This window comes from Heloderma suspectum, chromosome 6 (genome assembly GCF_057233095.1).
Source record: "Heloderma suspectum isolate Gila_16-S chromosome 6, 16-S_ref, whole genome shotgun sequence".
Classification (NCBI taxonomy): domain Eukaryota; kingdom Metazoa; phylum Chordata; class Lepidosauria; order Squamata; family Helodermatidae; genus Heloderma; species Heloderma suspectum.
The window spans coordinates 105,029,582-105,057,118 of record NC_139463.1 but is presented as its reverse complement, the minus strand read 5'-3'; the positions used below and the strand labels follow the sequence as shown (position 1 = coordinate 105,057,118).

General features: G+C 44.5%; 1 protein-coding gene across 1 annotated transcript; it reads left to right on the top strand.

Moving 5' to 3' along the window:
- Positions 1–192: 192 nt before the first annotated feature.
- On the top strand, positions 193–27,140 carry LOC146342260 (interferon-induced very large GTPase 1-like). Its single transcript, XM_084806022.1, is given in 10 exon segments — positions 193–492; positions 960–994; positions 2,162–2,469; positions 3,738–3,876; positions 9,719–10,011; positions 15,445–15,513; positions 16,053–16,109; positions 16,774–16,845; positions 21,957–26,027; positions 26,030–27,140. Coding segments are annotated over 10 exon segments (5,688 nt in total). The 5' UTR covers positions 193–483; the 3' UTR covers positions 26,665–27,140.
- Positions 27,141–27,537: the final 397 nt, after the last annotated feature.

Below are 27,537 nucleotides of genomic sequence, written 5' to 3'. Positions count from 1 at the left end.
CGCGGATTTCTGCGGGAGAGCCCCCTCCCCCCCTCCCAGAACTACCACTCCCAGGGCTCCGCGGGAAGCGAGAGTCCCCGCTCAGCAGCGCTTTCGCTTACGGGAGCGAGAGGAGCCGCGCGAAAAGAGAAAGGCACCGGGCGGCCGAGTTATCACTATTGGCCACAAGAGGGCAGCGCAGGGTAAGGGAGCAGCGCTGAGAGGGAGGGCGCTGTTCTCGCTGGGCGCGGTTGAGACGAGAGCGAGCCGGCCAGGCTTGGGGGGGGGGGGAGCGCCCCTCTTCACTTTCTCCCTCCAGCTCCGCCAGGGGTGCAGCCAGGGTGGGACCTTGGGGCCCTGGCCCTGTAGCCCAGCAGGGGCCCAAACGCCCAGCCAGAGAGCGGCCGATGATGCGGACATCTGGGCAGCAGAAGCAAACTCCATCTTCTTCCCGGACTCATGATGGTGCTATGATTTCAGCGAGCTGAAGATGCCAAACTGCACATGCTCAGAGTATGTCTTTGATCAGGCCCGGCAAACATTCGGACGTATCAAGGACGCCGACGCAGTTGCAAAGCATGGATTGGTGTGGGGGGAGGGGAGAAATGTCACCCGTGTGCTTCACAAATGAAGTAACACACAAGATTGTCTCGCCTGCCCCCCCCCCCCGGCCATTAAATCCAGGGCCTACCTAGGTGCACCACTGAATTGTGCGTAGGATTGCTCTGTCAGCCCAGGGCCTTTGGCGAGGAGCTGGCTACGCAATGAGCGGCCCGAATTCCTCCGGCCAGTCTCTTCCACTTCCACTTCCACTTCTGCTCCCGACCCTGCCTCAGAGCGCTTACGGGAAAGGCACAAGTAGGAAACGACGTCTCCTTTATTAGAAGTCGGAGACTTGTCCTGGGTGTTTTCTGAGAGGGCAATGCCACTAGGACTGCGAACGAAACCTTTGCTTTCAATTTCAAATCTGTGTGTTCCAGGAGAAAAGAGCTGCCGCGGGGATCCAGAGGCAACAGTAAGTATCCTGCAAGAAAGAAAATAAGAACAAGTTTATTTTGGAAACAGAGCGGGCAGTGTGATAATTTCCTTTTCTCACCCTTGCTCTGAGAGCTGAAGGTGCCGTGTGGGATATGGAGGGGCGTGATGTCTTTCCCCCCAGCAACATCAGCTGGGGTACCGAGATGGCAAGAAACTTACTGTAGTGGTGGTAGTAGGACTTTGTCGTGTTGTCTATAGTTACCAGGCTGGTTCGCAGACAGTGGCAGATCGGTGCCTGGAGGACTGCACCGCTTCAGACAGGGGAGGGGGTTGATGGGATGGAGTGCCCCTCCGTACAAAAACATTATCTGCACACGGAAAACGGAGTATCAGGGAGAAGAGTTCTAGCCTAGGGAGCTGTCGCCTGTGGTCTGAAGAGATAACAGCCCGGAAAAAGGCTTCTCAGCTCTTTCTGCTGTTTGTGTGAACTGGGCCACAGGCCATGCAGCAAGATGTCCCCGGAGTTGGCAGAAGATTAAGCCCCCTCTGGGGCTTACACTTCAGGTGAGGTGCCAGATCGGGCCGCTTCAGGAATCTGAGGAACATGCAACTTCATGGTGGGGTGGGGTGGGGCGGGGAAGGAGCAGGCCACAGATAGAAATACAGCTGTTTCAGGGGAACTTTCCCCCTAGAGCCAGATTGGGAGTGTTAAGTAAAGGGGAAGAGGCTTTAACCCTTTGCCTCCACTGCAGTCCCGATCTGTACTGGCTCCTCGCACTTGTCATTTGCAACGGGAGGAAAACCCCCATCCTTGCCAATAGCTGCTTTCCTCCCATTGAAACAGCATGTGCAGGGAGGGGGGACCCCGATTGGGTCAGGGGGAAAGGACTGAAGCCCCCTCGCCCTATCCAAGGGAGAGGCATCCTTGTGCTTCCCAGATATTTTGGACCACAACTCTCAGAAGCCCCAGCCAGCATGGCCAGTGGTCAGGGATTACTGGAACTGTAGCCCAAAACACCTGGAGGGCACCTTGTTGCCCGCCCCTGCTCTATGCCATGGCCTTGATCCGGCTCGCGCCTCCCCCATCCAGATGTTGGTTCTTTTTATAACCCCCCCCAACTACCCAAGGCCAAAGAAAGTCCCATTTTGTTTGGCCCTTAGGTCTGCTCTCTTTCAAATGAACCAACTGTTTGCTTGTCTTCAGCTGCACCCCGGAAGCCATGGCTGCTGCGAAGAAACCCTCCGATGTTATGCGGGTGGCCAGAGGGAAGTTAGTGGAAACGCTTCTAACTGCCCCAGAAGTGGTCTTGAACGTGGCCAAGTTCCACCAGATCCTCACACGGGCCGAGGCCTCCTCCCTGACTCGGATAAAGGACCCACCGCAGCTGGTAGAAAGCCTGATCGACACAGTGCTGGGAAAAGGAGAATCGGCGCACGAGCAGTTCCTACAGTGTCTGGAAAACCAAGTCTTCCCGAGCCTGCGGCCCATTGCCGAGTACTTAGAAGAAGGTGGTGAGTGATGCTTTCTAGAGTGCGTGGACCGGGGAATTTTGTCTGAGGGGAGCGTTGCACAGGGAGCAGCAACAGCACTGAATTCCCTCCGAGGCTTTTTGTGCACCGGAGCCCCTTAGCGAAGGTGGCCCCTTGTGAATCATCAAGAAAGGGGGGAATGCATCACCAAAAAGAGGGCAGCAATGGGCATAAAATTTGCATGTGCAAGTTATATGTATGGATCCACATTTAGAAATAATTTCTATAAATTAAACAAAATACAGTCAGGCTCACCATCGTGTGGAAAACTGACCTGTGCTGTCCAGGTGCTACCTGTGGATGGGCAACAGTTCTTATGGCTCTTTTCCTTTAAAGCGGAATCGGACTGGAGAGCCCTTCACAGAGAGGACTGTCCTCTGTCAAAGGGGACACCTCACGGCCCCTCTACCCGGTCACGTGCGGAACTTGCGTAGTGCTCCGTCCCCACTGCAGGCTGGCAGTGCCCGACCCCACGGCAAAGGCAGCGACGGGCACTGCATTGCTGACCTGCTGCCCGCCAGTAGGATCCGACGTCAGTTTCCTCAAAAGAAAACACTCGGTTCAGTGGGACGTCCTCCCTAGGAAGGGTGCTCAGCATTGCAGCCTTCCCTCAGCCAAGCTTTCCTGCCTGCTACTCTTGGTGTTGTTCAAACCAGGCCTTTAATTGTTTCCTGAACTTGTTTCCTCCTGACTGTCACTCTTTAATTGCTTGTTTTCTTAATCCTTGTCGCTTTTGTAAAAAAAAAGAAAAGGTATTTTTTTTACTTTGGTCGCTCACACTTTAGTGAAACAATACAAATAATAATTAACATTATTAAATGTTAATAAAGAAGTTTTTTGATTTTTGTACTTGTGAAACTGGTTAGATCCAGAAGTTGGAAAGTGACCGGGTGGGATGCTTCTCCCCCCGACACCCATGCCTGTTATTTTCTTTAAAAATAGATTCACACAAATGCTAACTGCATGAATGATGTCATCTTGAATTTGGCACACACACACGAGGTCCAAATTAAATGGGTTGGTTGCTATCACATTTAGTTTGGCCTTATATTGTAGGGTGTTTTTAAAACACAGATGTTAGGGGTGAGAGAAACACACTAGTACATCCTCCTTTGAAAACTTTGGTCTTGGGGCTGGTAGATGGGTTTCTAAAAAATGCACTTATTTCACATATTTTTCTTCTGACTGTAGAATCTGGACTCCTTTGTTGTTTAACTAAGGAAATCTGTTTATCTGTACTCGCATTCTAGCAACAGAGTCATTTTCCTCTGCCAAGATTCAGAGCGTGAGAAACATACCTGGGCAACCACCACCTGGTGATATATCCCATCTAGGAGACACAAAAGAGGACACAGAAGAAGACCTTTCATCAGGAACATCCACCACAGGGTAATTTCTGTGCTTAAATGGGGCTTCTTCCTTGGTTATCTTCCTTGGTGCTAAGTTAGAATGATAGAGCTGGAGGGCCTGGGGGGGGGGGCGGATCTAGTGTAAGCCTCTGCTTGATACAGGAAATCCAGTTTCTTGCTGCTTTAAAGATCTGTCAAACAGGGGGCAATGCAGCAACCCATAGTAACACAAGGAACATTGGAATGCAGGTTTGTGCAAGGTTCAGCAGGACAAAAAGGGCAGTGGGGCAGTAACTAGAAGGAAGGATGTGCAAGTAAGTGTGTTATGGATATTCCTGGGGTGGTTTTGATGGAATGGAACTTTACTATAAGTGTGGGCTTCCAGGTTATCTTTAGTGGGCTAGTAATTGTTTCCAGTACATGTTCAAGCTTCGGAATGTACTTGAATATACCACCTGCTATAGATATTCAGAGCAGGTGACCCCAGGATACTTTCTGATTCTACACAGCCTTCTCCAACCTGATGCCCTCCAGATGTTTTGAACTAGAATTCCCATCAGCACCAGCCAGCATAGCCATTGGTTGGAGATGACGGGACATGTAGTCCAAAACATCTGGAGGGCGCCGAGTTGGGGATTGCTCCTCTACAGTTTTTTAAATACATCAAAGTTCTATCTCCCTGGCCCTCCCTGCTCCTTTAAAGATGGCAGGTTGCTAAAATATTGCAGGACCAAGGCCATTATCATTATAGCTGGTGCTGGTGTACCATAGTAGCTAAAACGCAGAGTTGTGAACGAGGAAGGCTGTACCCAGTTCAAATCTCACCTCTTCAGGAATGCACAAGGAGGTTTGGGGCATATATGCAACAGAGATATAGTTCTACAGGGTTGTTGTAAAGATGATTGCGATAATAGCTGCAGAAGGCCTTGAAAACTCAGAAAATGCTATGGAATTGCCGAGTATCCACACTGTACTGCACTTGTGGCAGTGAAGCCTCGGACGCTGCTTGAGCTGGTCTGACGGCACCAGACGTTCCACTTACTCAGGGAGCAAAGCTGTCAGCCACAAAAGGGTCACAGTCCAAACTCTGTGAGGCCTTACTGAAGGAGGAGCTTTGTCAGGCAGGCAAAGGAAGAGATTCCCCCCGAACAGGAAATCTATAATTGCAGGGAGCCATTCTAGGAAAGAGGCAGAGGGAAGCAGTGGAGTGACTCCATGATTCTGACGGAAGGGCAAGAGGCACAGGCAGAAATCAGAGGAAATGGCTTGAGGAGCCAAGGGAGCAAGCAGACAGCCTGTTCCCTGTTTGCTGGCTTCTAGTTATTATACCCCCCTTCATGGATCACTGCCTTGTTGTGGCGAAGGGGCTTGCGTAACTCAGTGAAGCCATAAGCTATGCCATGCAGGGCCACCCAAGACGGACAGGTCATGGCAGAGAGTTCTGACAAAATGTGGTCCACTGGAGAAGGAAATACTGGCAACCCACTCCAGTATTCTTGCCAAGAAAATCCCATGGAATGTATCACAAGGCTAAAAGATATGATGCCGGAAGATGAGCCCCTCAGGTCGGAAGGTGCCCAATATAGTACTGGGGAAGAGCAGAGGGAATTTCCAAGTAGCGCCAGAAAGAGTGAAGCGGCTGGGCCAAAGCCGAAAGGACACTGAGCTGTGGATGTGTCTGGTGGTGAAAAGAAAGTCCAATGCTGTAAAGAACAATATTGTTTAGGAACCTGGAATATAAGGTCAATGAATCAAGGTAAGCTGGAGGTGGTCAAACATGAGATGGCAAGATTGAACATCGACATCTTGGGAATCAGCGAACTAAAATGGACAAGCATGGGCGAATTTAATTCAGGTGACCATTATATCTACTACTGTGGGCAAGAATCCCTTAGAAGAAATGGAGTAGCACTCATAGTCAACAAAAGGGTGGGAAAAGCAGTACTGGGGTGCAATCTCAAAAACGATAGAACGATCTCAGTACGAATCCAAGGCAAACCATTCAACATCACAGTAATTCAAGTCTATGCCCAACCACTGAGGCCGAAGAAGCTGAGGTGGATCGGTTCTATGAAGACCTACAACACCTTCTAGAAAAAGCACCAACAAAAGATGTCCTCTTCATCATAGGGGATTGGAATGCTAAAGTAGGAAGTCAAGAAATTACCAGGATAACAGGCAAGCATGGCCTTGATGTACAAAAAGAAGCAGGGCAAAGGCTAATAGCGTTTTGCCAAGAGAACACGCTGATCATAGCAAACACTCTTTTCTAACAGCACAAGAGGCAACTCTACACATGGACATCACCAGATGGTCAATATGGAAATCAGATTGATTATGTACTTTGCAGCCAAAGATTGAGAAGCTCTATACAGTCAGTAAAAACAAGACCTGGAGCTGACTGTGGCTCAGATCATGAGCTTCTTATTGCAACATTTCGGCTTAAATTGAAGAACGTAGGGAAAACCACTAAACCATTCAGGTATGACCTAAATCAGATCCCTTATGAATATACAGTGGAGGTGACAAATAGATTTAAGGGATTAGACCTGATCAGACCATTTTCTTCAGGAATTCACACAGATCACATTCTTCAAGCATCCCTACTCTGTCCAAACCATCTCTTTGGCATAGGGCAAAGAGATTTAAGGGATTAGACCTGATAGACAAAGTGCCTGAGGAACTATGGACGGAGGTCCTTATCATCGTTTAGGAGGCAGCAATTAAATCCATCCCAAAGAAAAAGAAATGCAAGAACACAAAGTGGCTATCTGATGAGGCTTTACAAGTAGCTGAGGAAAGAAGGGAAGTGAAAAGCAAGGGAGAAAGAGGAAGATATATCCAACTGAATGCAGAGTTCCAGAGAACAGCAAGGAGAAACAAGAAGGCCTTCTTAAATGAACAATGCAAAGAAAGCGAGGAAAACAATAGAATGGGAAAGACTAAAGATCTTTCAAGAAAATCGCACTATCCAAAGACGTTTTGTGCAAAGACGGGCATGATAAAGGACAAAGAAGGCAGGGACCTAACAGAAGCAGATGAGATGAAGAAGAGGTGGAAAGAATACACAGAAGAACTATACAGGAAAGATCTGAATGTCCCTGATAGCCATGATAGTGCGCTCACTGAACTTGAGCCGGACATCCTCGAGAGTGAAGTCAAGTGGGCCTTAGGAAGCATTAGTAACAACAAAGCTAGCGGAGATGACAGTATTCCAGCTGAGCTATTTAAGATCCTAAAAGATGATGCTGTTAAAGTGCTGCACTCAATATGCCAACACATTTGGAACACTCAACAGTGGCCACAAGACTGGAAAAGGTCAGTTTACATTTCAGTTCCAAAGAAGGGCAACGCCAAAGAGTGTTCAAACTACCGTACAATTGCGCTCATTTCACATGCCAGCAAGGTTATGCTCAAAATCCTACAAGCTAGGCTTCAGCAGTATGTGAACCGAGAACTACCGGAAGTACAAGCTGGGTTTCGAAGAGGCAGAGGAACTAGAGATCAAATCGCCAACATTCGCTGGATCATGGAGAAAGCAAGAGAATTCCAGAAAAAGTCTATTTCTGCTTCATTGACTATGCTAAAGCCTTTGATTGTGCAGATCACAACAAACGGTGGCAAATTCGTAAAGAGATGGGAGTACCAGAGCACCTTACCTGTCTCCTGAGAAACCTGTACGAGAGTCAAGAAGCAACAGTAAGAACTGGACATGGAACAACCGATTAGTTCAAAATTGGGAAAGGAGTATGACAAGGATGTATACTGTCGCCCTGCTTATTTAATTTATATGCAGAGTACATCATGAGAAACGCTGGGTTGGATGAATCGCAGGTTGGAATTAAGATTGCCGGGAGAATTATCAACAACCTCAGGTACACAGATGATACCACCCTAATGGCAGAAAGCGAAGAGGATCTAAAGAGCCTCTTGTTGAGGGTGAAAGTGGAGAGTACTAAAGCTGGTTTGAAACTCAACATTAAAAAAACGAAGATCATAGCATCTGGCCCCATCACTTCCTGGCATATAGAAGGGGAAGAAATGGAAGCAGTGACAGATTTTATTTTCTTGGGCTCCAAGATCACTGCAGATGGTGACTGTAGCCATGAAATTAAAAGATGCTTACTCCTTGGGAGCAAACCTGGACAGCATAGTAAGAAGCAGAGACATCACCTTGCCGACAAAGATTCATATAATCAAAGCTATGGTTTTCCCAGTAGTAACGTATGGCTGTGAGAACTGGACTATAAGGAAGGCTGAGCGCCGAAGAATTGATGCTTTCGAACTGTGGTGCTGGAGAAGACTCTTACGAGTCCCCTGGACTGCAAGGAGGCCAAATCAGTCCATCCTAAAGGAAATCAACCCTGACTGCTCATTGGAAGGACAGATACTGAAGTTGAAGCTCAAATATTTTGGCCACCTAATGCGAAGAGAAAACTCCCTGGAAAAGACCCTGATGCTGGGAAAGACTGAAGGCAAAAGGAGAAGGGGACGGCAGAGGATGAGATGGCTAGATAGCATCACTGATGCAATGAATATGAACTTGAGCACGCTCCGGGAGAGAGCGGAGGACAGGAAGGCCTGGTGTGCTATGGTCCATGGGGTCACGAAGAGTCAGACACGACTTGACAACAACAAAGTTATTATATCACTCCTCTTTCCTTGATCCTGGCAAGGTTGCCTGTGGTGGGGGAAGGCACTGTGTCTGCTCCTGAGGGCAGGGGAAGGTGGGGCAGGAAGTGTAAGTGTGCAGATGTGGGGAGGGGAGCAGAACCGGTGGCTAAGTCCACTCGCCTAGCACTGGCCCTCTTTGGATCTTTGCCCCCCCGCCCCCAAAGGATGCAATCTGGGTGAGATGGCTCACTTCTGTCTACTCTACACCGATCCTGGGGAGGCTGAGGGACGATTCTCTAGGGTGGTGCTGAGGTTAAATAGGATGGTCATAATGGCAGGGCAGTGTGGGAAATTGGGTCAGCATGCCAGTCACCCATTGATGCATGTCCAGAGGTGCCTTTATGGTGAAAGGAGATTCCCTAGACTTGTCCTCAAGGGCTGTGGGACCCAGGGATGGGGAAAGGAATTCCCTTTGGGACTCGCCCGGAGCACACCCCCAAAGACCTGTGTTTGGAGGGACAGTGAGTCAGAAGTGCCTTCCTTTACCGAGAGCTGGTTGGTGAGGGAGAAGTGCAGAATATACTGTTTGTGCCTGAGGCAGGGTTAGATTTGCCTGTAAATACACAGGTGAGGAAGAAGCAACAAGGTCACCTCCATCTCCTGTGTGGGATCCCCACACAGCTGTTAGGCTCCTGCTGCAGATCTCAGAAGTAAAAATTAAAATGAAGTTGCAGCCTTGGGTCACCGAACACTACCTGCGTCTCGCCTTTTTCTTCTAGGCACAACTGTTGCTCTGTGTATGCAACCTGGCAATGTAAGGAGAGACGTGGTGTTCACATTATATCTCAATGTAGCTTGAGTTCAAGGGCTGATAAGTAAATAATCTCAAACCACGCGCTAGACCAAAAATCTATTTTTGGGAAACTTACTAAAACAAATTCAAACAGCGGCAGTTAGACATTGACCTCAACTCACAGCATGAACAAATCAGGTGAATGTTGGACAAAAGAGTTACCTGTTGCAGTGCTCTTATGCCTAGGAGAGCCACAGATGGTCAAATTAGGTCAGACTTTCCCAATTGCCATGTTGGCTGGGCACAATGGGAGTTGTAGTCCCAGCACATATGGAGGGTGCCAAGTTGGGGAAGGCTGAACTAGACAATGAACCAAGAGTCTGATTCATTATTAAATGGCATTTTACCTCTTAACCAGGGTCTAGTTCTTTTTCTTCTGAAGCCTGAAATTTAATAAATATTTTTTCTTCCATAGGTCACCGGATCCAATAAAGAAACCTAGTGATGAGATGATCCGCAAGGGGATAAAACAATTACTTGAAATCCTCGAGAAGGACCCAGAACTTGTTTTAGATGAGTTACTCTCCCAGACTGTCATCACAGAGGAAGAATATAAGGACTTGGACAAAATGGAGGATTCCAAGAAGAAAAGTCGAAAATTGCTCATTCTGATCCAGAAGAAGGGGGAAGGAGTTTGCTGCCAGTTCCTGGAATGTGTAGAAATGGTATTTCCAGGTTCAAATCAGGTTCTGCAACATTCAATACCTGGTGAGTTCTACTTAGAGTTCTTCCTAATCTTCAAAGACAAAAGCTCTTCCTTCATCATTCTCATGTGGGATGAGAAGCATTTATCCTCATTTCAGTGCCAAAGCCCAGTCTGTGTTTTTACAGGTCTGGAGCAAAATCCAGAAGAGACATTTTGCCACTCAGAGCAGCATTTTTAGAATCCAGTTTAGGCCCTGCAAAGATTCAGGGCCCAAGCCCATAGACCACAAAAATCTGCATAAATCGTGCATGTGTCGATTTATATCTGTGTGAAAGAATGACTAGGATTTATGTGAATTTCACAGGAGGCAGAGCCAGCCAAATTAACTTCTCTTCCAGATAATAAAATAAATTATTTGGTTAATTTGCACACTGCCCCAGATCATCCCAAACCAATGGATTGTCCCCCTAAGCTTAATTACCATGCAGGGGAAGATCTTTTTTGGGGGGGGGGTTGAAGCGCATGGGAAGGGGAGAGTTAAAGCTTCCCTCCTCAGCTGTGATCCCCTTTGAAGATCCCCTCCCCCTGCCCCCATGGCAATTAAGCTGAACAAAAAAATTTCAGTTGGCACCAGTGAACACTCAGGGCTCTGGGCAATAGATTTGGGGCCAGGGCTCCATGGAACAAGGTCTAGAATGCTCCTGACCTGGGATGCTTCCAGATGAGGCTTTAACTGTGCAGTCGCTCTGCCTCCTTTACAGAATGTTATATGGGGTCCAGACGATATCACCTTTCATTTGTAACCCTCCCGTGTTTTCCCACTTCTTCTGCCTTTTTTCTTTCAACAAACAATCTGCTAAGGAGGAATAGATAGAATAGTCACACAGTGCCTTTTGACTGGTAGTGCTAAGAACCCCCCGTTTGGAAGCACCCCTGGCCTCAGCATCACATCCACCTCTGCCTCAGCCCAGGGGAATTCCTTTACAAATCCTCTGTTTCATAGGCTGATTTACAGTCAGATGTATGACTGGTTAGTTCTGATCAGTAGTATGTGAATTTTCAGTCTTCCCCATCCACCTCTTTGTCCTTGCTGCCCCCTTAGATCCCTGGCCCATAGAGCCTTTCTACAGAAGGCCTTTATTGTGCCCTCGTGATTCCTCACTCATGGTAGCTTGTGGGTCCGTTACACGATGTCGTCATCCTCCGGGGCCTCTCCCATGCTTTGCACCCATATTAGCGGGGGTGTGTGTTTCCTTTCATAATGAGGGAAGTCTGGTATATCTCTGAATGGCAGCATGAAACCTGGGGGGGGGGGGATCTTCATGACAATGGAACGAGAAGCGCATTGGAGTATTATCCAAATTTTCATGGAATTGGTTTTGGTCTGACAGGGACACACGAAGCAAGAAAAGCTAACTGTAGCATACCCTTAACATCCGTTTTTCACAGGCCACACAACACTTGAAAGGCACATACTTTTGGGTTTGATGGGCGGAGTAGAACTGAACGTCATCAAACTGGAAGCGCTGCTCAACCAATGAGAGAGGCTTGTTTGCCACCCCTGTCCAGGCTCCCCCCTGCTACTATGTTATTATGAATGGAGAGCAACTAATTCACAATTCCAAAGGCTCCTGCTACTACATTATCTCCCCGCTGCCTTTTCCCCACTTTTGCCTTGGGAAGCCCAAATCCCTGATTCCTGAGTGCAGCATTTGAAGACTCACCCTGAGAGCATCCCACCCCACCCCCAATTTCTCTGCATTCCAGCACTCTGCCACAGAGTAATTGCTTCCAATCCCCCCTTTCTCCTTCTCCCTGCTTGCAATGAGAAATTCCCATGATCCTGAAAATCACTACTGTGATAAAGCTGTTTGCATTGGAGGAGGGACTGCACATAACAACAGAGAAACGATTTAACAGAGCATTGAAATAGCAATTTAATGGAGCATAGGAGAAGTGAAAGAGTGCTCTAGGGCGAGTTACTAAAGTTAGCCTTTGACCCTTTACTGTGGCTCCATATACACTGAGATCTGTTAAACTTTGCAAGGGAGAGAGTTTTATTTCTTTCTTATGAGTAAACATGCACAGAAGGGGGGGATATATTAAAGATTAAAAGCAGGCTGCCTAAGGTGAATGACTGTCGCCACTACTGCGGTATTGTGAAGGGTCACTGCTGCGCTCCTGGGGATTTTCTCAATGGGATAAACTACTTAGACTGCGGAAACAGGAAATGAGGTGTGTCCCCCCCTTTACCACGGCACTGCAAGATTACAGAGGCACACCCAGGATTTAATGAGGGGGGACATGGCACACTATGGCAGTGTTAACAGATCCAAAACTTCATTAGGTGAATTACAAGCTGAATTACAACAATTATATTTGGTATCTGGACTGAGGGTCAACTTTGATAAATCAGACCTTCTTTGTTTAAATCTAAAACCTAATGATCAGTTATATATACCTAAAAAGATAGGAATTCCCTTGGTGCAACCAAGGTGAAAGAAATATCTTTCAGGTAGTTAGGTGTTCAAGGTACAAGAAAATTTTCCAAATCCTTTACTTATAATTATGTCGAATTATGGAAAAAAGTTAAGCAAGATCTGAATAATTGGAGTAAAATGCCATTCCCACTCTCAAGTAGAATTTCTTTAATAAAAAATGATGGTACTGCGGAAATTTACATATTTATTTTACATACTTCCCATTGAAATCCCGCCACAATGGTTTAAAATTTGGTAACAAAAATTGGCGTTTTTTAATTTTTAAGAAGACGAAACCCTGAATAACTAAGACTCTCTGGTATAAACTTATTAGAGAGGGAGGCTGGGGGATCCCATGTTTAAAGTTTTATTATGAAGCATTCCAGATCCTCCATTTTCTCTCAATACTCTCAATTGCTCTCAGTTGGTTAGGAAAGAAAAAGCAAAACTATGGATAAGAATAGAGCAATCTTTGTTACAAAAGGAAAATTTCTATACTATACCATATATATAAAAAACAGATAAAACAAAGTATGCAAATTCCTCATTCAGTGATAAAACCAGTTTGGAAAGTATGGAAATTTCATAAGGAAAAATTGATTCCTGGGATTTCTCCTCTTATCCCCATCAGTGGACACCCAGATTTTCATTCCAATGATAGATTAATAATTAAAGCAATTTAGAAGAGGTAGATCTAGGGAAATTACAAGATTATTATGTAAACAGACAACCACTTTCCTGGGATTATTGGAGGAATAATTTACAAAATAGGAGAATAACTTGGATGATGTGGTATCATCTTAGTTCCTTTATTGGGTGAGAAAATATAAATATAATATAAATAGAAAATATAAAATGGCAAGGATGTAGGGAACTTACCAATTTTGAAAAATTAATACAGAATATTTCAGGAGAGGAAGTAGGTCTGGTTTCACAATTATATAAAATGTTAATTGAGATTGATATGGAATCTAAAATACATTTTAAAGGAGTATGGGGAATGGAATGTAGTTATTGAAGATGAACAATGAATAATATGTGGGATAAATTTCCTTATAAATCAATCTCAACCAAGTTTAGGGAGACAGCTTTTAAAATAATACAGAGATGGTACCTAACTCCGGTCAGGCTAACCTATATAAAAATCCTTCTCCACTGATTGTTGGAGGGGATGTGGTCAGAAAGGTACCTTTGTGCATATGTGGTGGGATTGTCAGAAAGTTGCAAAATTTTGGGAGAGGGTATTTCATGAAATATCTATTTTGGGAAAAGAGATTTCTAAAACACCTGAGTTGGCTTTACTCAACCTATACTATGGGGAAAATCAAAATATATTGAATAAAAACTTGGTAGGTTTTTTGTTAGTTGCAGCAAGATTGTTAATAGCCAGGAAATGGAAAGGGCTTAACTATTGCAAGTTGGTATAACATAACATGGGAAATTGCCCTTTTGGAAAAACTCATCGACAAACTAAGAATTATAAAGGGCGTAAAAAGGAAGGAATAATTTCATGTGGACTGGCAACCTTTTATTATTTATACAAATATATGTGCAATGAGGACTAAAGTACCCAGCGCATTTGAAATGCTTTGGCGGAGTTGAAGAAATAAGTTTATGAAAATTATGTATTAGTTTTCATCAAGGACAATATATGTTTATACTTAAGGACTCACCTAGCTGACTGGGTTTGATAAAATTTCCTAGCATGTTGTTGTAGGGGGTGGGGAAGGCTTATTGTTGTTTTTGTTTTTTGTTTGTTCTTAGTAAGAAAAAATTAAATTAAAAAAAGAGATTAAAAGCAGGCTCCTTAAGGTGAATGAGTGTCGCCACGACTGCGGTATTGTGAAGGGTCACTGCTGAGCTCCTGGGGATTTTCTCAGTGGGAAAAACTACTTAGACTGGGGAAACAAGAGGAAATGGGGTGTGTTTCCCTTAACCACATCACTGCCAGATCACAGAGGCACGCCCAGGATTTAATGAGGGGGACATGGAACACTGAGGCAAAACCATGTGTGAGCTGCATTTTAGGGAAAAGATGCAGTAAAAGGACTTTCAGAAACTGCATCTTTTCCAGAGAGAAGGAGCGGCTTTCATGTGGATTGGCGACAATGTCATGCATTGCAAACGACCTCAAAATGCTCCCTCTCCGCAGTAAATCATCTGTGAAGATTGCCCCTAGTCTATTTGCACAATTCTGCTATACCACAGCAGCACCACCTACTGGCTGTGTAATGGAACATATAGAAAGGCAGAGAAAGAAAACATCTGGAAAAAATGATGTGTAAAGCAGCCGATCTTAATCCCACAAAGAATCCGGAAGCAGAAGCCTTAGTAAAGGTGCGGGTTAAAAGCCTCATGTAGAAAAGCTCATAGTCTACCTGCTTCCAAAGCTTCTTGCCAACCAACAACACACTTCCAAGGCCCTCCTGTTCCAAGGCCCTTTGTAGTATTTTCCTCTTCTATTTTGTAGCCAACTTGACCTTTTTATAAAGAGTCCTATAACAAAAAAGCCAGGTCCAGAATGGAATAGCGGGTGGAGTGATTGGCAGTTGGAGAAAGTCAATTAGAAGGAGGACAGGGACAGTGAGAAAGAGAGAGAGAGAGAGGGGGTGGGGGAGAGAGAGGGTTGAGTTAGGATGGAAAGAGTTAGTGAGAGAAATTAGGGGCCAGAGCTGGTTAGTTAAGGGTGTGAGCCTATGCATGTTTAGACAGAAAAAGTCCTACAACTCCCAGCATTCCCCAGCCAGCAAAAGAGGGATTTCTCTTCTTTCTCCCACACCGAGGTTTTAATGTCCGGCTGGCAACTGAGGCAGAGGGCTATGAGGGGGCTCAGAGAGACACACATGTTCTAGTTTTAATTCCACTGCTAAGATCTACTTCCTTTGAAATCAGTTGGAGTACCTATACATTTTTATTTTTGAAAATGGACTTGGGCTATAACAGTAAATTTTCAAGAGTGTCTCTAACCACTGTGCTTTTCTGTCTTGACACTTGAATGTCAATGTCTGCTTGTAGGCTGTTCAAAGCAGGAGCAAGATGGAATTCAGCAAGAACCAGAGCAAGAGGAGAAACACCCTGCCAAAGGTATTTCCTTGTCTGTTAATGCATGCAAAACATGTCTGAACTTTGTATGCTTCCAACCTTACAAGGAATTCAGAGTGGCATCTCATTACAGTGCCCTAGCTTGGACGATACACCATGGCTCGTCACATTGCATATCCACCCCCTGCTCAGTGGTTGTTGTGTCACATGAACCCAGTTAGCATGGGTTAAAGAACCCTCACATAACTCATGGTCTATTCTTGGATTATGCAAGGATTGTTTAACTGGGATCACTCGCTGGGTTCGCACAACACAACAAACCCCAAGCAAAATATGCAAAATGGCAGCTGCATTAAATAACCCATGGTGAGCTGTTGTGTCATGCAAACCAGACCAATCTCTCATCCAGATTTTTGCCAGGACAAGACAATACTTCTGTACTTCCTCTAGATTGGGAAATTGCTGTCACCTGTGCCAGAACATCATATTTACAGATGGCTTGACTGAATTTGCTTTAGACTGGAACGTTTCCAGAAATTACTCATTCACCAGCAGCATAATGATATTTTTCTCCCTTGCAGACGAGAGACCTGACAACCCAAGAGTATCAGTGCAAGCCAAAAGAGAAGATTGCAATGGTACTTTCATAATTTGACTTCATACGCATTACTACAGGAAAGGGCCAATCCTGGCTCCTCGTGCATTTTTCCAGTGCTTTGCACCCCAAAAAAACTTGATTGTGAAAATAAGATCTAATCATTTCAGAATTAGCTATGACAATCATACTCTTCAGATGTCCCTGGTGCATACCCCATTGAATGGATGTACTGCAAAAGCAACAGTCCATGTGACCATCCTCTTAATGCTCCTCCTGCAAGATGGCAGCAGATCAGCGAGGCTTGTTAGCCAGAGGTTTAAGGGCTCCTGTGACCAGACACCTGCCTTGTATAAGATTCTCCTGGTCAAAAGCCCTTTTCTTTCCCCAAAGTGCCTGGTAAATCTACATCTACAGAAATAAATAGTAAAATCGTTCTACCACTTCTTTCTGTCTTCCCTAATATGGAAGAGGCATTATGCACCACCCAAGAATCTCTGGGCCATGTCCATAAAGGACTTCAAAGAGGCACCTGTTCTAGTTTCAAAGCCTCTCCTAAAAATTTAATTCCTTGGTAATCAGTTAGAGAACATGAATGTTTATGGGCGTTTTTTTTAAAGGATCTAGAATATCAGGACACATTTTCAGGAGCACCTAAGTTACCTGCTCTTCCACTTTGATGGCTAAATATTAGTGCTTGTTTCTAGGTTGTTCAGATCAAGACCAAGAAGATAAAATTCAGCAGAAACCAGATCAAAAGGAGAAACACCCTATTAAAGGTACTTCCTTGTCCGTTAGCAACTGAAAACTTTCCTCAATATTTGATCTTGCCTATCCTACAAAGAATTCAGATAGGTTGGGTTCAGACAACACGCTAACCCATGATGTTTTATTTTTCTGAATAACCCTTGATGGGTTGCGTGTCATCTGTGAGCACTTTTTCCCACCCATGGTGGCTTATTTCCCCCAAATAAGCCACCCTGTGGGAACTCATGGTCTGCAGTAAGGGTTATTTTTCCCACGATGGGTTAGCGTGTCTGTCAGCCCATCGTGCGTAAAGGGCATCAGCCAGTGAGCTGCTTGACAAGAGTGGCAGAAACCCCTGCCACTCTTGGCCAGGAGGGCTGCAATCGCTATTCTTCATTTGTGCCCAAGCCTCTGCCCATGCCCCCCTTCCTGCCACGATCAGGGTCCGGTCCTTTTTTTAAAGTTCCTGGTCCCATTTTTGCACAAAAATGGAACTGGGAAACTCTCCCGCACTTCCCTGTAATTTTTCCCATGTGTGCAAATGGGACTTCCCATTTGCACATGTGGGAAAAATTGTATTTTTCCCCATGTCCATAAATAGGGCTTCCCATTTGTGCACATGGAGGAAATGGCATATTCCTTCCACAATCTGAGTGAAGGATCCTTCTGGTGGTTTGCCTTTTGAAAGGCAAACCGCCAGAAGGATCTTTCACCCAGACTGGGGGAAAATGCCTTTTATGGGGGGATGGGGTGTGGGGTGGTGTGGATTGGGAGAACCCCCTAGGGTGCTTGGGGATCCACTCCCTCCCGCCCACCCAACCTTTAGAGTTTTTTTTATGATTCATTCTTCTGATTTTATGCAAGATTGGAATGAGGGCATAAAAAATGTTGCACCCTATTTCTTCTGAAGAAGCGGGGGTGCCTGCTATGGGGCGGGGTAGCGTGGGCACCCCCTCCTCACCCTACCCATGCTGGGCGCCCCGCCTCCTCAGTAGAAACAGGGCATTTTTGCACTTTTCCTGCGCAGCAGCAGGAAAGCAAAGGGGGAAAAAATCATTTCCTCCATGTGCACAAATGGGGCTTCCCATTTGCGGACATAGAAAAATTACCTTTTTCTATGTGTGCAAATTAGAAATCGTATTTATGGACATGTGGAAAAATAACATATTTCCAATGTGTGCAAATGGGAAGCCCCATTTGCACACATGGGAAAAATTATGGGGAAGTGCAGGAGAGTTTCCCGCTCCTGTTTTGCACACATGGAAAAACTACCTACTAGTGGCTACTGGCTACTAGGAGGAGGGCTTTTTCTGCTGTGGCACCCCGGCTCTGGAATGAGCTCCCTAGTGAGGTTCGCCTGGCACCTACATTGTATTCCTTTCGGCGCCAGGTGAGGACCTTTTTATTTTTCCAGGCATTTTAGCTTTCTAAACTTTTAGCTTTGCTGTTTTAAAAATCTGCATTCTAAACTCCTGCACTGCTGCTAGGTTTTATTGTGGTTGTATTGTTATATTGTGGTTTTAATGTTCTGTATATTTTAAATTGTTTTATTGTGTGTTGTTTGGTTTTAATTTTTGTGAACCACCCAGAGAGCTTCGGCTATTGGGCGGTATAGAAATGAAATACATACATACATACATACATACATATGGAACTGGGAACAACAACAAAAAGGGACCTGACCCCGATAGCAATTGTGACTGGAGCCAGGAAGGGGGCCTTGATGGCAGACAAGACAGGTCTGCTGCCAGGTCCCCCGGGATGCGGGCTGGACGACTGAGGGGGAGGGTGGGTGAGCGGGAAAAAATAAACTATGCACAGTAATTTATTTGTCTGATCATTTGTTGAGGCACAGTAGGCTATTGGAAAAATAAGCTGCTGTGCAGAGTTTATAAGCCACCATGGCTTAACGTGACATGTGAACACACCCATTACCATTTTGTGTCTCATGCAAAGAGTCTGCTCTATTGCTCCGCTACAGCCCCTCCCCAAGTTCTCTGGGATGTATACAGAACTGGTCACTTTTTCCAGTTTGAAAACCTCTTCCAAGAAACTAGTCCCTTTGAAATCAGTTGGACTATATGTCCAAGGCAGGGGTGTGGGATATATAGCCCTCCAGATGTTGTTGGACTGCACCTCCCATCAGCCCTAACCAGCACAGCCAATTGAGTGTTGATGGGAGTTGTAGTCCAACAGCATCTGGAGGGCCACATATTCCCAATCCCTAATCTAAAGGGTGTGTGCACAGGGGGTGGGGTGGGATCATATAAACGGAGTCATGCATTCAGGGAAATGCATTAATGTGAAGTTCCTCCTCAGATTAAACATTGTAGGAGCAAGTAGGACAAAGTTCTGCTGAGCTCTTTTTAGATAAGACCAACGCTTGTAAGTAGGTGAAATTGTAAGCACCTTATCTCTTCCCTTAGACTGGGTATTCTTTGAGCCCAGAATGCCCATGCTTGCCTGCAGCATAACAGTGCACTCTGGGGAAGGGGTGGGTGGGTGGGAGAACAGATGATGAGTGTCAACAAACAAATACATATTTAGTTCTAACAGGTCAGCTTTCCCCAATCTGGCACCATTGAAATGTGCTGGACTACAACCCCCATCATCCCCAGACAGCACAGGCAACGCATCTGAAGGGTACCAGGTTGGGGAAGGCTATAATAGACAGATCAAAAGATGGCAGAGGAGAATGCTTCGGCGTGATCTCCAAACGGATTAGAGAGCTGAACAACGGTGATTACAGATACAGAACCCCTCATCTCCAGTGCCATGGCGGGTCAGGACAGTCATGAGGTCAAAGCAGATCCTTTTGGTTGCTCGGCTTATTCTCCTGTTGTCTTTCTCAGTGTTCCATGCTGCACATGCAGAGTCTTATTTTCGCCATGAGGAGCAGTTTCCCCCAAGAACTACTGATAGGCAAAAAGCCCAGCCTACTGGTTGGAGATAAGGGCAGCAGGGAAGCTGCCGAGCCGGATGGGGACCACTTGCAGGCTGTATCCTGCCCACGGGCCAGTGGTTCCCTGTCTCCGCTCTAGGGCTTCTTCCTTCACAGTGTTCAGCAAAATGGCCCTCTTTAGGTCTTCCTCTTTTTCCTTGCCCCTGAGGCTTTCATATAGATGGAGAAATGAATTTCCTGTCTCCTCCAATCTTCAGCAGGATTTCCAATGAAGGCTTGCAGGGGAAGGTGGTGTGATTTGCAGCCCACTATGATTTTGTCTTTGGTGCTAATCTTCTACATATGGGGAGGAGGTGTGAAAACTGACATTCACAGGGCCCTAGTTGTTCTCGCCAGCCTCATGGTTCTTCTGTGTTCTCAGTCTGTGAGTAGAATATCACTTCGAAAAATATATCATGTTATATGGGCAATATGCTCAAGAATGGCTCTGAAACAGTGAGGTTTAGGTCTTCCTTCTTAATTTGAAACCCGAGCCAAAAGATGGCTCCCATCACTAGCTCTTTCCTGTATCTGACTGACAAGGTACTTCCCCCTTCTGACCCTGAACACCTGGGGCACCATCAGACAAGGCTTTTATGGTGCAGTTGTGGTGGGTCACTCATGGAGGTTTGCGGGTCCTTTTCATGACATTGTCAACTCCAGGGCACATCCAGCAGTATTTCCCAGTTATTCCATGTTAAAAAGATCCGCACATAAAGCCCTGGTTAGTACTTGGATGGGAGACTGCCTGGGAATCAGGCTTCCTGCTTTGAGCAGGGGGTTGGACTCAATAGTCTTGTAGACCCCTTCCAAGTTATGATTCTATGATCCTGGATTTTCTTTACTGTGTATAGTCGTCGTTGCGCTATTAAAACAGTGACTAGATGGCACTGTTTCAGTGCGGTCTATGGAACACTGAAAATTTTAAAAACTTCCCCTCTCAGCAATCACATGGTCGCTGTCTGGGAATGGTAAACATGGAAAGACTCCACAACGAGAGGACTGCAGGTTTATTCTTTAATGTAGAGATGCCTGTGGTCTTAAAGTGACAAGAGCTCAATATACTACATCATCCTCTGTGTTCTTTAGTTTGAGGTTTAATGTTTTAGTTTAGTTCAGGTTAATTAGCTTAAATGCACTGTTATACTATCTTTATGAAAAAACTAAAGTATTAGCCAATGAAGCAAAAGAAACATTTAGTGTATATCCATAACAATTCTATTGATATAACTCTCAGTTTAGAAATCAAAGAAGTTTGTTGCCGTCTTAAGATCACCAGCTTCAGTTAATGAAAAAAAAGTTTCTAGTCAGCATGGTTGTGAAGTGCCTTCCCCCATCCCCACCCCTGCTACTTCCTGCAATATAAAAACTCTGGGACCAGAAAGATTATGCAAAACTAAAGCAAATATTAATTACAGAATTTATTGTGATTGCAAAAGTGAATTTTATTGGTTACAGAATCTGTTTTTTTCCCCCACAGTATACATAGCTTTGGATACTGTGCACATTTTAAGAGATGCAAAGAATATTTAGTGAATCCAGATCCTCTAATATAAGTAGAAAGAGACCATTAATATGCATGTATTGTAATATGCATGCATATACATATTTAAAATATTTTTATTCTGCCTTTCCACAGTTCAGGCTAGTATCTAAAGCTGAAACCACAAGTCAAAAAATAACGGCAACACATAAAAAATTAGTAAACTCTAATAAAATATTAAAGAGAAGCAGATTAAAACGCTGCAAAACCAGAACATCAGGTTATGTATTTCCAAAACTTGTCTAAATAGAAATGTGACACAGAAAACAAAGAGAAAGCGACAAGGACACAAGCCTTCCACAATTGGTTTCTGGTTTATAGTGGAAGCTGCTGCTTACACAAGAGACTCCCAAATTTTCTGGTTGGTCAGCCCCATGGATTGATACACCACCTTTGGACCCTTGCCTTTTCCACTTACTTGCAGGTCTCTTTTGCGTGCTAGTGCCTCATTACTGGCCTACTTATTTGCTCATGATCAAGAACAATGCATAAACCATGACTCTCCCAACAGTGAAAGGCTGTGGGTAATACAAGATGGAAAGGAAAGAGCCAGAGACTCTTTCAGAGTTAGAAAGAATTGGTGGACCTGATGAGGGCTTTTAGGACCTAGGCACTACCAAAGAAAATATAATAAATATGTTTCTTATCTCTTTCTTCAGAGAGAAGTAAAGCACTGGAGGATACTCTGTCCAAACTAAAATTACAGCAGCACAGAAGCAAGAAACTCTCCCTGCGAGAGGTCCTGGAAATCAGTTCAGAGAGTATAAAGGAGTGCACCCCTCATGCACTGGAAGACTTGGCTTGGCATTTTCTGAGGAAGGTCTTGGCTCTGAATGTGACAGCCAGGAGCACGAGCCTTGAGCAGGGGCTATCTGATGCTCAAAGCATGAAGGGAAAGGAGGAAGAAAAGATGATTGATGATAATATTTTCTTTACTGTTGAGATGGATGAGAGAGAGTCAGTGAACCCCCTGGATGTTCTTTGCGCTGTTCTGCTTTGTTCGGACAGTTTCCTCCAACAGGAGATCCTCTTCAAGATGTCTATGTGCCAATTTGCCCTGCCTTTGCTTCTGCCTCCCTTGGAGACTCCCAAATGCTCCCTGATGCTTTGGGCCATGAGAGACATTGTGAAAAAATGGAGACCACATTCCCTGGCTGAAAGCAAAGGCTTCAAGGAGGAGAGCCTGGCATTGACATCCATGCCAATAGTCTCTTTTGTGCGGATGGGGAGCTCCAACCTTTCCAAGTCCAAACTCCTCAATGAGTTTCTCAGCCCTGCCCAGCAGCACCATGATTTCTTCATACACCGAGACATGGAGTGTGGAAACATTCCTCGGGAAATTGCTGATGGGCTTGTAGAGATGGCCTGGTATTTCCCAGGAGGGCAGAAGAGCTCGGATCTCTTCCCAGAGCCAGTTGCAGTTGCAAATCTCCGTGGAGACATTGAATCACACTGGGTACAATTTAGCTTTTTAACAGAGATCTCCTTGGCCATCTTTATATTTACTGAACAAATCAGTGAAAGAGAATATACCCTCTTGTCATCACTGAAAGAACCATCAGCTCAGTTCTGTTTTATCCTGGAAGGTCACAGTGGAAAACGCAACGCCACTTTGGCTTTTTTGAAGAAATTAGCTCCAATGCTTAAACTCAACAATTCACATATACTAGTGAAAGCTGCTAAGACAAATGCAGCAGAATTTGTGGAGAAGCTTAGATCTAGTGTTGGAAGAATAATCAACTCTCCTTCCAAGAGTATGAGTATAAAAGCGATGGCTGCTGTGGCCCATGAGCTTACCATTCAGGTGGATGAAGACTCCAGTGTATGTCAGAATGCACTCAAATGTGCTACAGAAATCACAAGAAGTATAAAAGATGTAACAAACTACAAGAAAGAAATGCTGAAACTGCAAGGTGATTTTTGGAAAAATCTGGCAAAAGTGGAGAAAGAATTATGCAGAATGGAAAGACAAGGAGACACGCCTTCAGAAAAATACAGATCTGAACTGAAAGGTAAATTGTTGGAGCTGCGTAAACAGCAGAATCAATGTGATCTTACCATTGGCTTGACTAACTTCATCAACGGCATAAAACACTTGAATTCAGCAGAGAAACATTTCTTCTTGAAGTGGATGAAGTTCAGCCTAGATCATATTGCTAGGGGAAATCTTTCTAAATTACGAGCTGAGTATAAAGAAAAATGTAAGACTTTAGGAGATGATGGCCAGAAAGTTGCAGAAGTAGACCAGCTGATATCTTGCTCTTCCTTGGGGGTTGAGCATTTCATGCGTGAGCTGGGGCAATTTTATGAGGCTGAATGTTCAATGGTTAAAGAGGGCAAAATAGTGACATCCAACAGGCAATTTGTCCATTTCCCAAGCATTGCAGCTGACTTAATGCTGGAAGGGTTTCCTCTAGAGCTGATTGATGGAGATGCATCCAACATTCCCTTACGGTGGATAACTGATGTTCTGACAAACCTCCATAAGAAACTAGCATGTCAATCCAAAATGTTGGTGATAACTGCGCTAGGAGTCCAGAGCACTGGGAAATCCACCCTTCTCAACACCATGTTTGGGCTACAGTTTGCTGTCAGCAGTGGGCGGTGTACACGAGGTGCCTTCATGACACTCCTTAAGGTCAGAAAAAACTTGTCTCAGGATCTCAACTGTGATTTCATCCTAGTGATAGATACAGAAGGCTTGAAAGCCCCTGAGCTGGCCAAATTGGAAGACAGTTATCAGCATGACAATGAGTTGGCCACTCTAGTGATTGGCCTGAGTGACATCACAATAGTGAACATGGCCATGGAGAATGCCACTGAAATGAAGGACATCCTGCAAATTGTGACCCATGCCTTCCTCAGGATGGAGAAGACTGGGCAAAAACCCAACTGCCAATTTGTTCATCAAAACGTCAGTGATGTTTCTGCACATGACCAAAACATGAGGGACAGGAAACATCTTTTGGAACAGCTCGATGAAATGACCAAGGCAGCAGCAAAAATGGAAAAAGTAGATAGAAATATCAAATTTTCGGACATCATGGACTATGACCCAGAAATGCACAATTGGTACATCCCAGGACTGTGGCATGGAGTCCCTCCTATGGCTCCAGTCAACAGGGGGTACAGTGAAAAAGTCTTTGAGCTAAAGAAGTACCTCTTTGAATTCATAATGAACCGCTCACTTAAAAGGCCTCCCAAGGACATACCTCAATTTATTGAATGGGTGAAAAGTCTGTGGAATGCTGTGAAACATGAGAACTTCATCTTTAGTTTCCGCAACAGCCTCATAGCAGAAGCTTATAATTACCTGTCCATGAAATATTCTGAGTGGGACTGGGCCTTCCGCCGAAAGATGCATCTTTGGGTATCTGAGCAGGAAACTGTCATTCAGAATGTTTCTCCTGATGAACTTGATCACAGCAATTTGAAATGTGAACTTCAAAAGAAACTATCACATGGAGAAAAAAGGATATTGAAGAGTTTGAAAGAATACTTTGAAAGTGGAGCAGCAAATCTGCATCTAGTAGAAAAATACAGAGAAGATTTTGTCAGGAGTGCTAATAGCCTCAGGCGTGAACTTGAAAGTTATTCTTCCAACAAACTGCAGGATGCCATTCAGATTAGAAAGGGTCGGCACAAGATTGATGCTCTTCAAGCAGAATACTTGAAAACAACTGAAGGAAAGGTGGACAGGCTTCTAGAAGAATGCAGAGGGAAAAAGCGCAAATTAGAAGAGCGGGAGCTGGAAAGAGAGTTTGAACGAATGTGGACAGAAACATTGCTGGAAATATCACCCCTTAGCTTAGAAAAACGTGAAATATATGCAGACGTTGAGTCACATCTGAGAAAGGAGTTGTTCTCTCGAGGGAGACTAGTCATCCCCAAATTACTAGAAAAAAAAGGATTATTAAGCTACAGAATAAACAATTTCCAAATGAAACATGTGTATATAAATTCATCATTCTATGACCGTGTGAAGAAGCACATTTTTGCCAGAAACGAACATTTGAGTAGAGCAGAAGAACTTGTGCAATCTGTGATAGCCAAATGCATTTTGTACATTCAGGAAAAGCTCAGTTCCAAAGGAGATTATGATGAAACTTATTGTGGTGAACTTTTGCGTATGATCAATGAGAAGCTTCAAGAGGGTGATGTTCAGAACCTTCATACCACATCTTCCTTGGAAGTGGACCTCAAGCTTCACATTTTGGGAGAAGCAGCTAATGAATTTCAGAAGATGCATGAAAATTTCATTAAGGAAAACAATCCAAAGGTACGTCTGGAAAAGCTGAAAACTCAGTATTTTTCTGCTTTCAGAGATCTCTATCTGGAAAAAGATGCCCAACAAAACAGAGCTAAAGATTTTTGTGATCAGTGTCTCCAACCGGCTCTAGTGGATTACATCAACAAAAGACTCGGGATAGAAATAGTGGACAACATTCTCAACAGTTCGCAGTCGATTGAATATGCCAGCCGGAGCTTTTTCCAGTATGCTCTGCTGAGTGAAATGTTGGAAGAGAAGAATGTTGACAACTATGTGAAATATATCAGAGCCTATGAAGACTTTGTCAAAAGCTGGATCTGGAGACGAGTGTTAGATCACTATACTAAGAATGAGGATCTGAAGAACATGGAAGCACAGATTCTTTCAGCAATATTGAAGAAAATTAGGGAAGCCCTGGAAAACCTGAAGAATAAAGATGCTGAGACAATCTCAGAATTTCTGGAGAAATGCAGAAGGAGTTGGTTATTCCTAAAGACAGTCTAGTGGGGATACACTTTAAACATGGGCTGGATACTGGTCAGTTTTCTGATTGTGTTGAAAAATCTCTTCCTGATCTGCAAAGACAAGTACTATCTGAGTTTGAGGCTTTGGATATCAGATCCAAACTCTCCAAGTTGCCTGTGAAGCCCCAGGATGAGATCTTCAAGCGAGTATTTGGCTGTGGGAAGCAGTGTCCCTTCTGCAAAGTCCCCTGTGAAGCTGGAGGGAGTGCTCATGAAGAACATTTTGCAGCAGTCCATCGACCTCAAGGACTGGGAATGTGGAGAATTATAACAACACAAAAGCTAGATTATAATCTGTGTTCTACTGATGTGGCTTCTAAACGCGAATTCTATTGTCCAGAGAAAGGCTGGAATCTCCATCCATACAAAGATTATCGTGAGTATTATCCAGACTGGTGCATCCAGCCAGATCCTAGTATTACTGCTTCTGACTACTGGAAATTCATTTTTAAAGAGTTCAATCATGATTTTGCCCATCACTTCCACGCTAACCCTGCAGATCTGCCTGAAGACTGGGGAAATATAACCAAAGAGCAGGCCCTGGGGGCCTTGAAGGAAACCTACATGAAGTGAGCTCCACTCCTTTGAAAGAGACTGCCTTAAAGAAAAGGAAGTTTCAGAGGAGGTTTCAACAAAGCTTGTGGAACTCATGAAACACACCTAATTTTATTCATTTCTTTTGTGAAAGAATCATACGTGCACTACACATTATAGCAATGCTGCACTTCAAGGTTAGTAAAACAATAAAGTTTTATTTTTCAGAAGAGAAACTGAAAATGCCTTATGCCAAATCAGCCTCCTAAATGCTTATTCTCAGTTCCATGGAACCATTTAAGTCCTTAGAAAGCATGTGCATAGGCAAAGATTGGAGGTACATTTACAAGAAAACAAAAAGAGAAGAATTGGATTTCTAAACTTTTGCTTGTAAGAATAGTAGCATGTTTCTTGATGCAATTTTTATATCTTTTGCTTTTCCATAAGTTGCCTCAATTATTTCTGTAACATTTCTAAACAAAGCAATTAAAAATTCAGTCAGCAGGTATAGCAAATTACCAAGTTGTATTATTTAGTAAGTTGTGCACTGGCTTACCATTAGAAGTGTTAATAAACAGAATTGTTGAAAAGCTAACCCTTCTGCATATGTTTTGGTGCAGCCTTCTCCAACCTGGCACCCTTCAGACTTGTTGGACTACAACTCACATCATCCATGAGGCATGCTGGCTGGGGGATAATGGTAGTTGTAGTCCATCTCATCTGGAGGACACAAGGTTGGAGAAGGTTCTTTTAGTGTGTCTTGTTTGGATGATGTACTGTAGAGAAACAGAGGCAGTGAATTGTCATAGGTTAAATCCTTCATTCTGAACTACAGATCACTTCAGGTCTCCCAAGTATGGATCTTTCTCTTCCATGTCCACACAGTGGCAATGCACACAATAGGAGAAACAG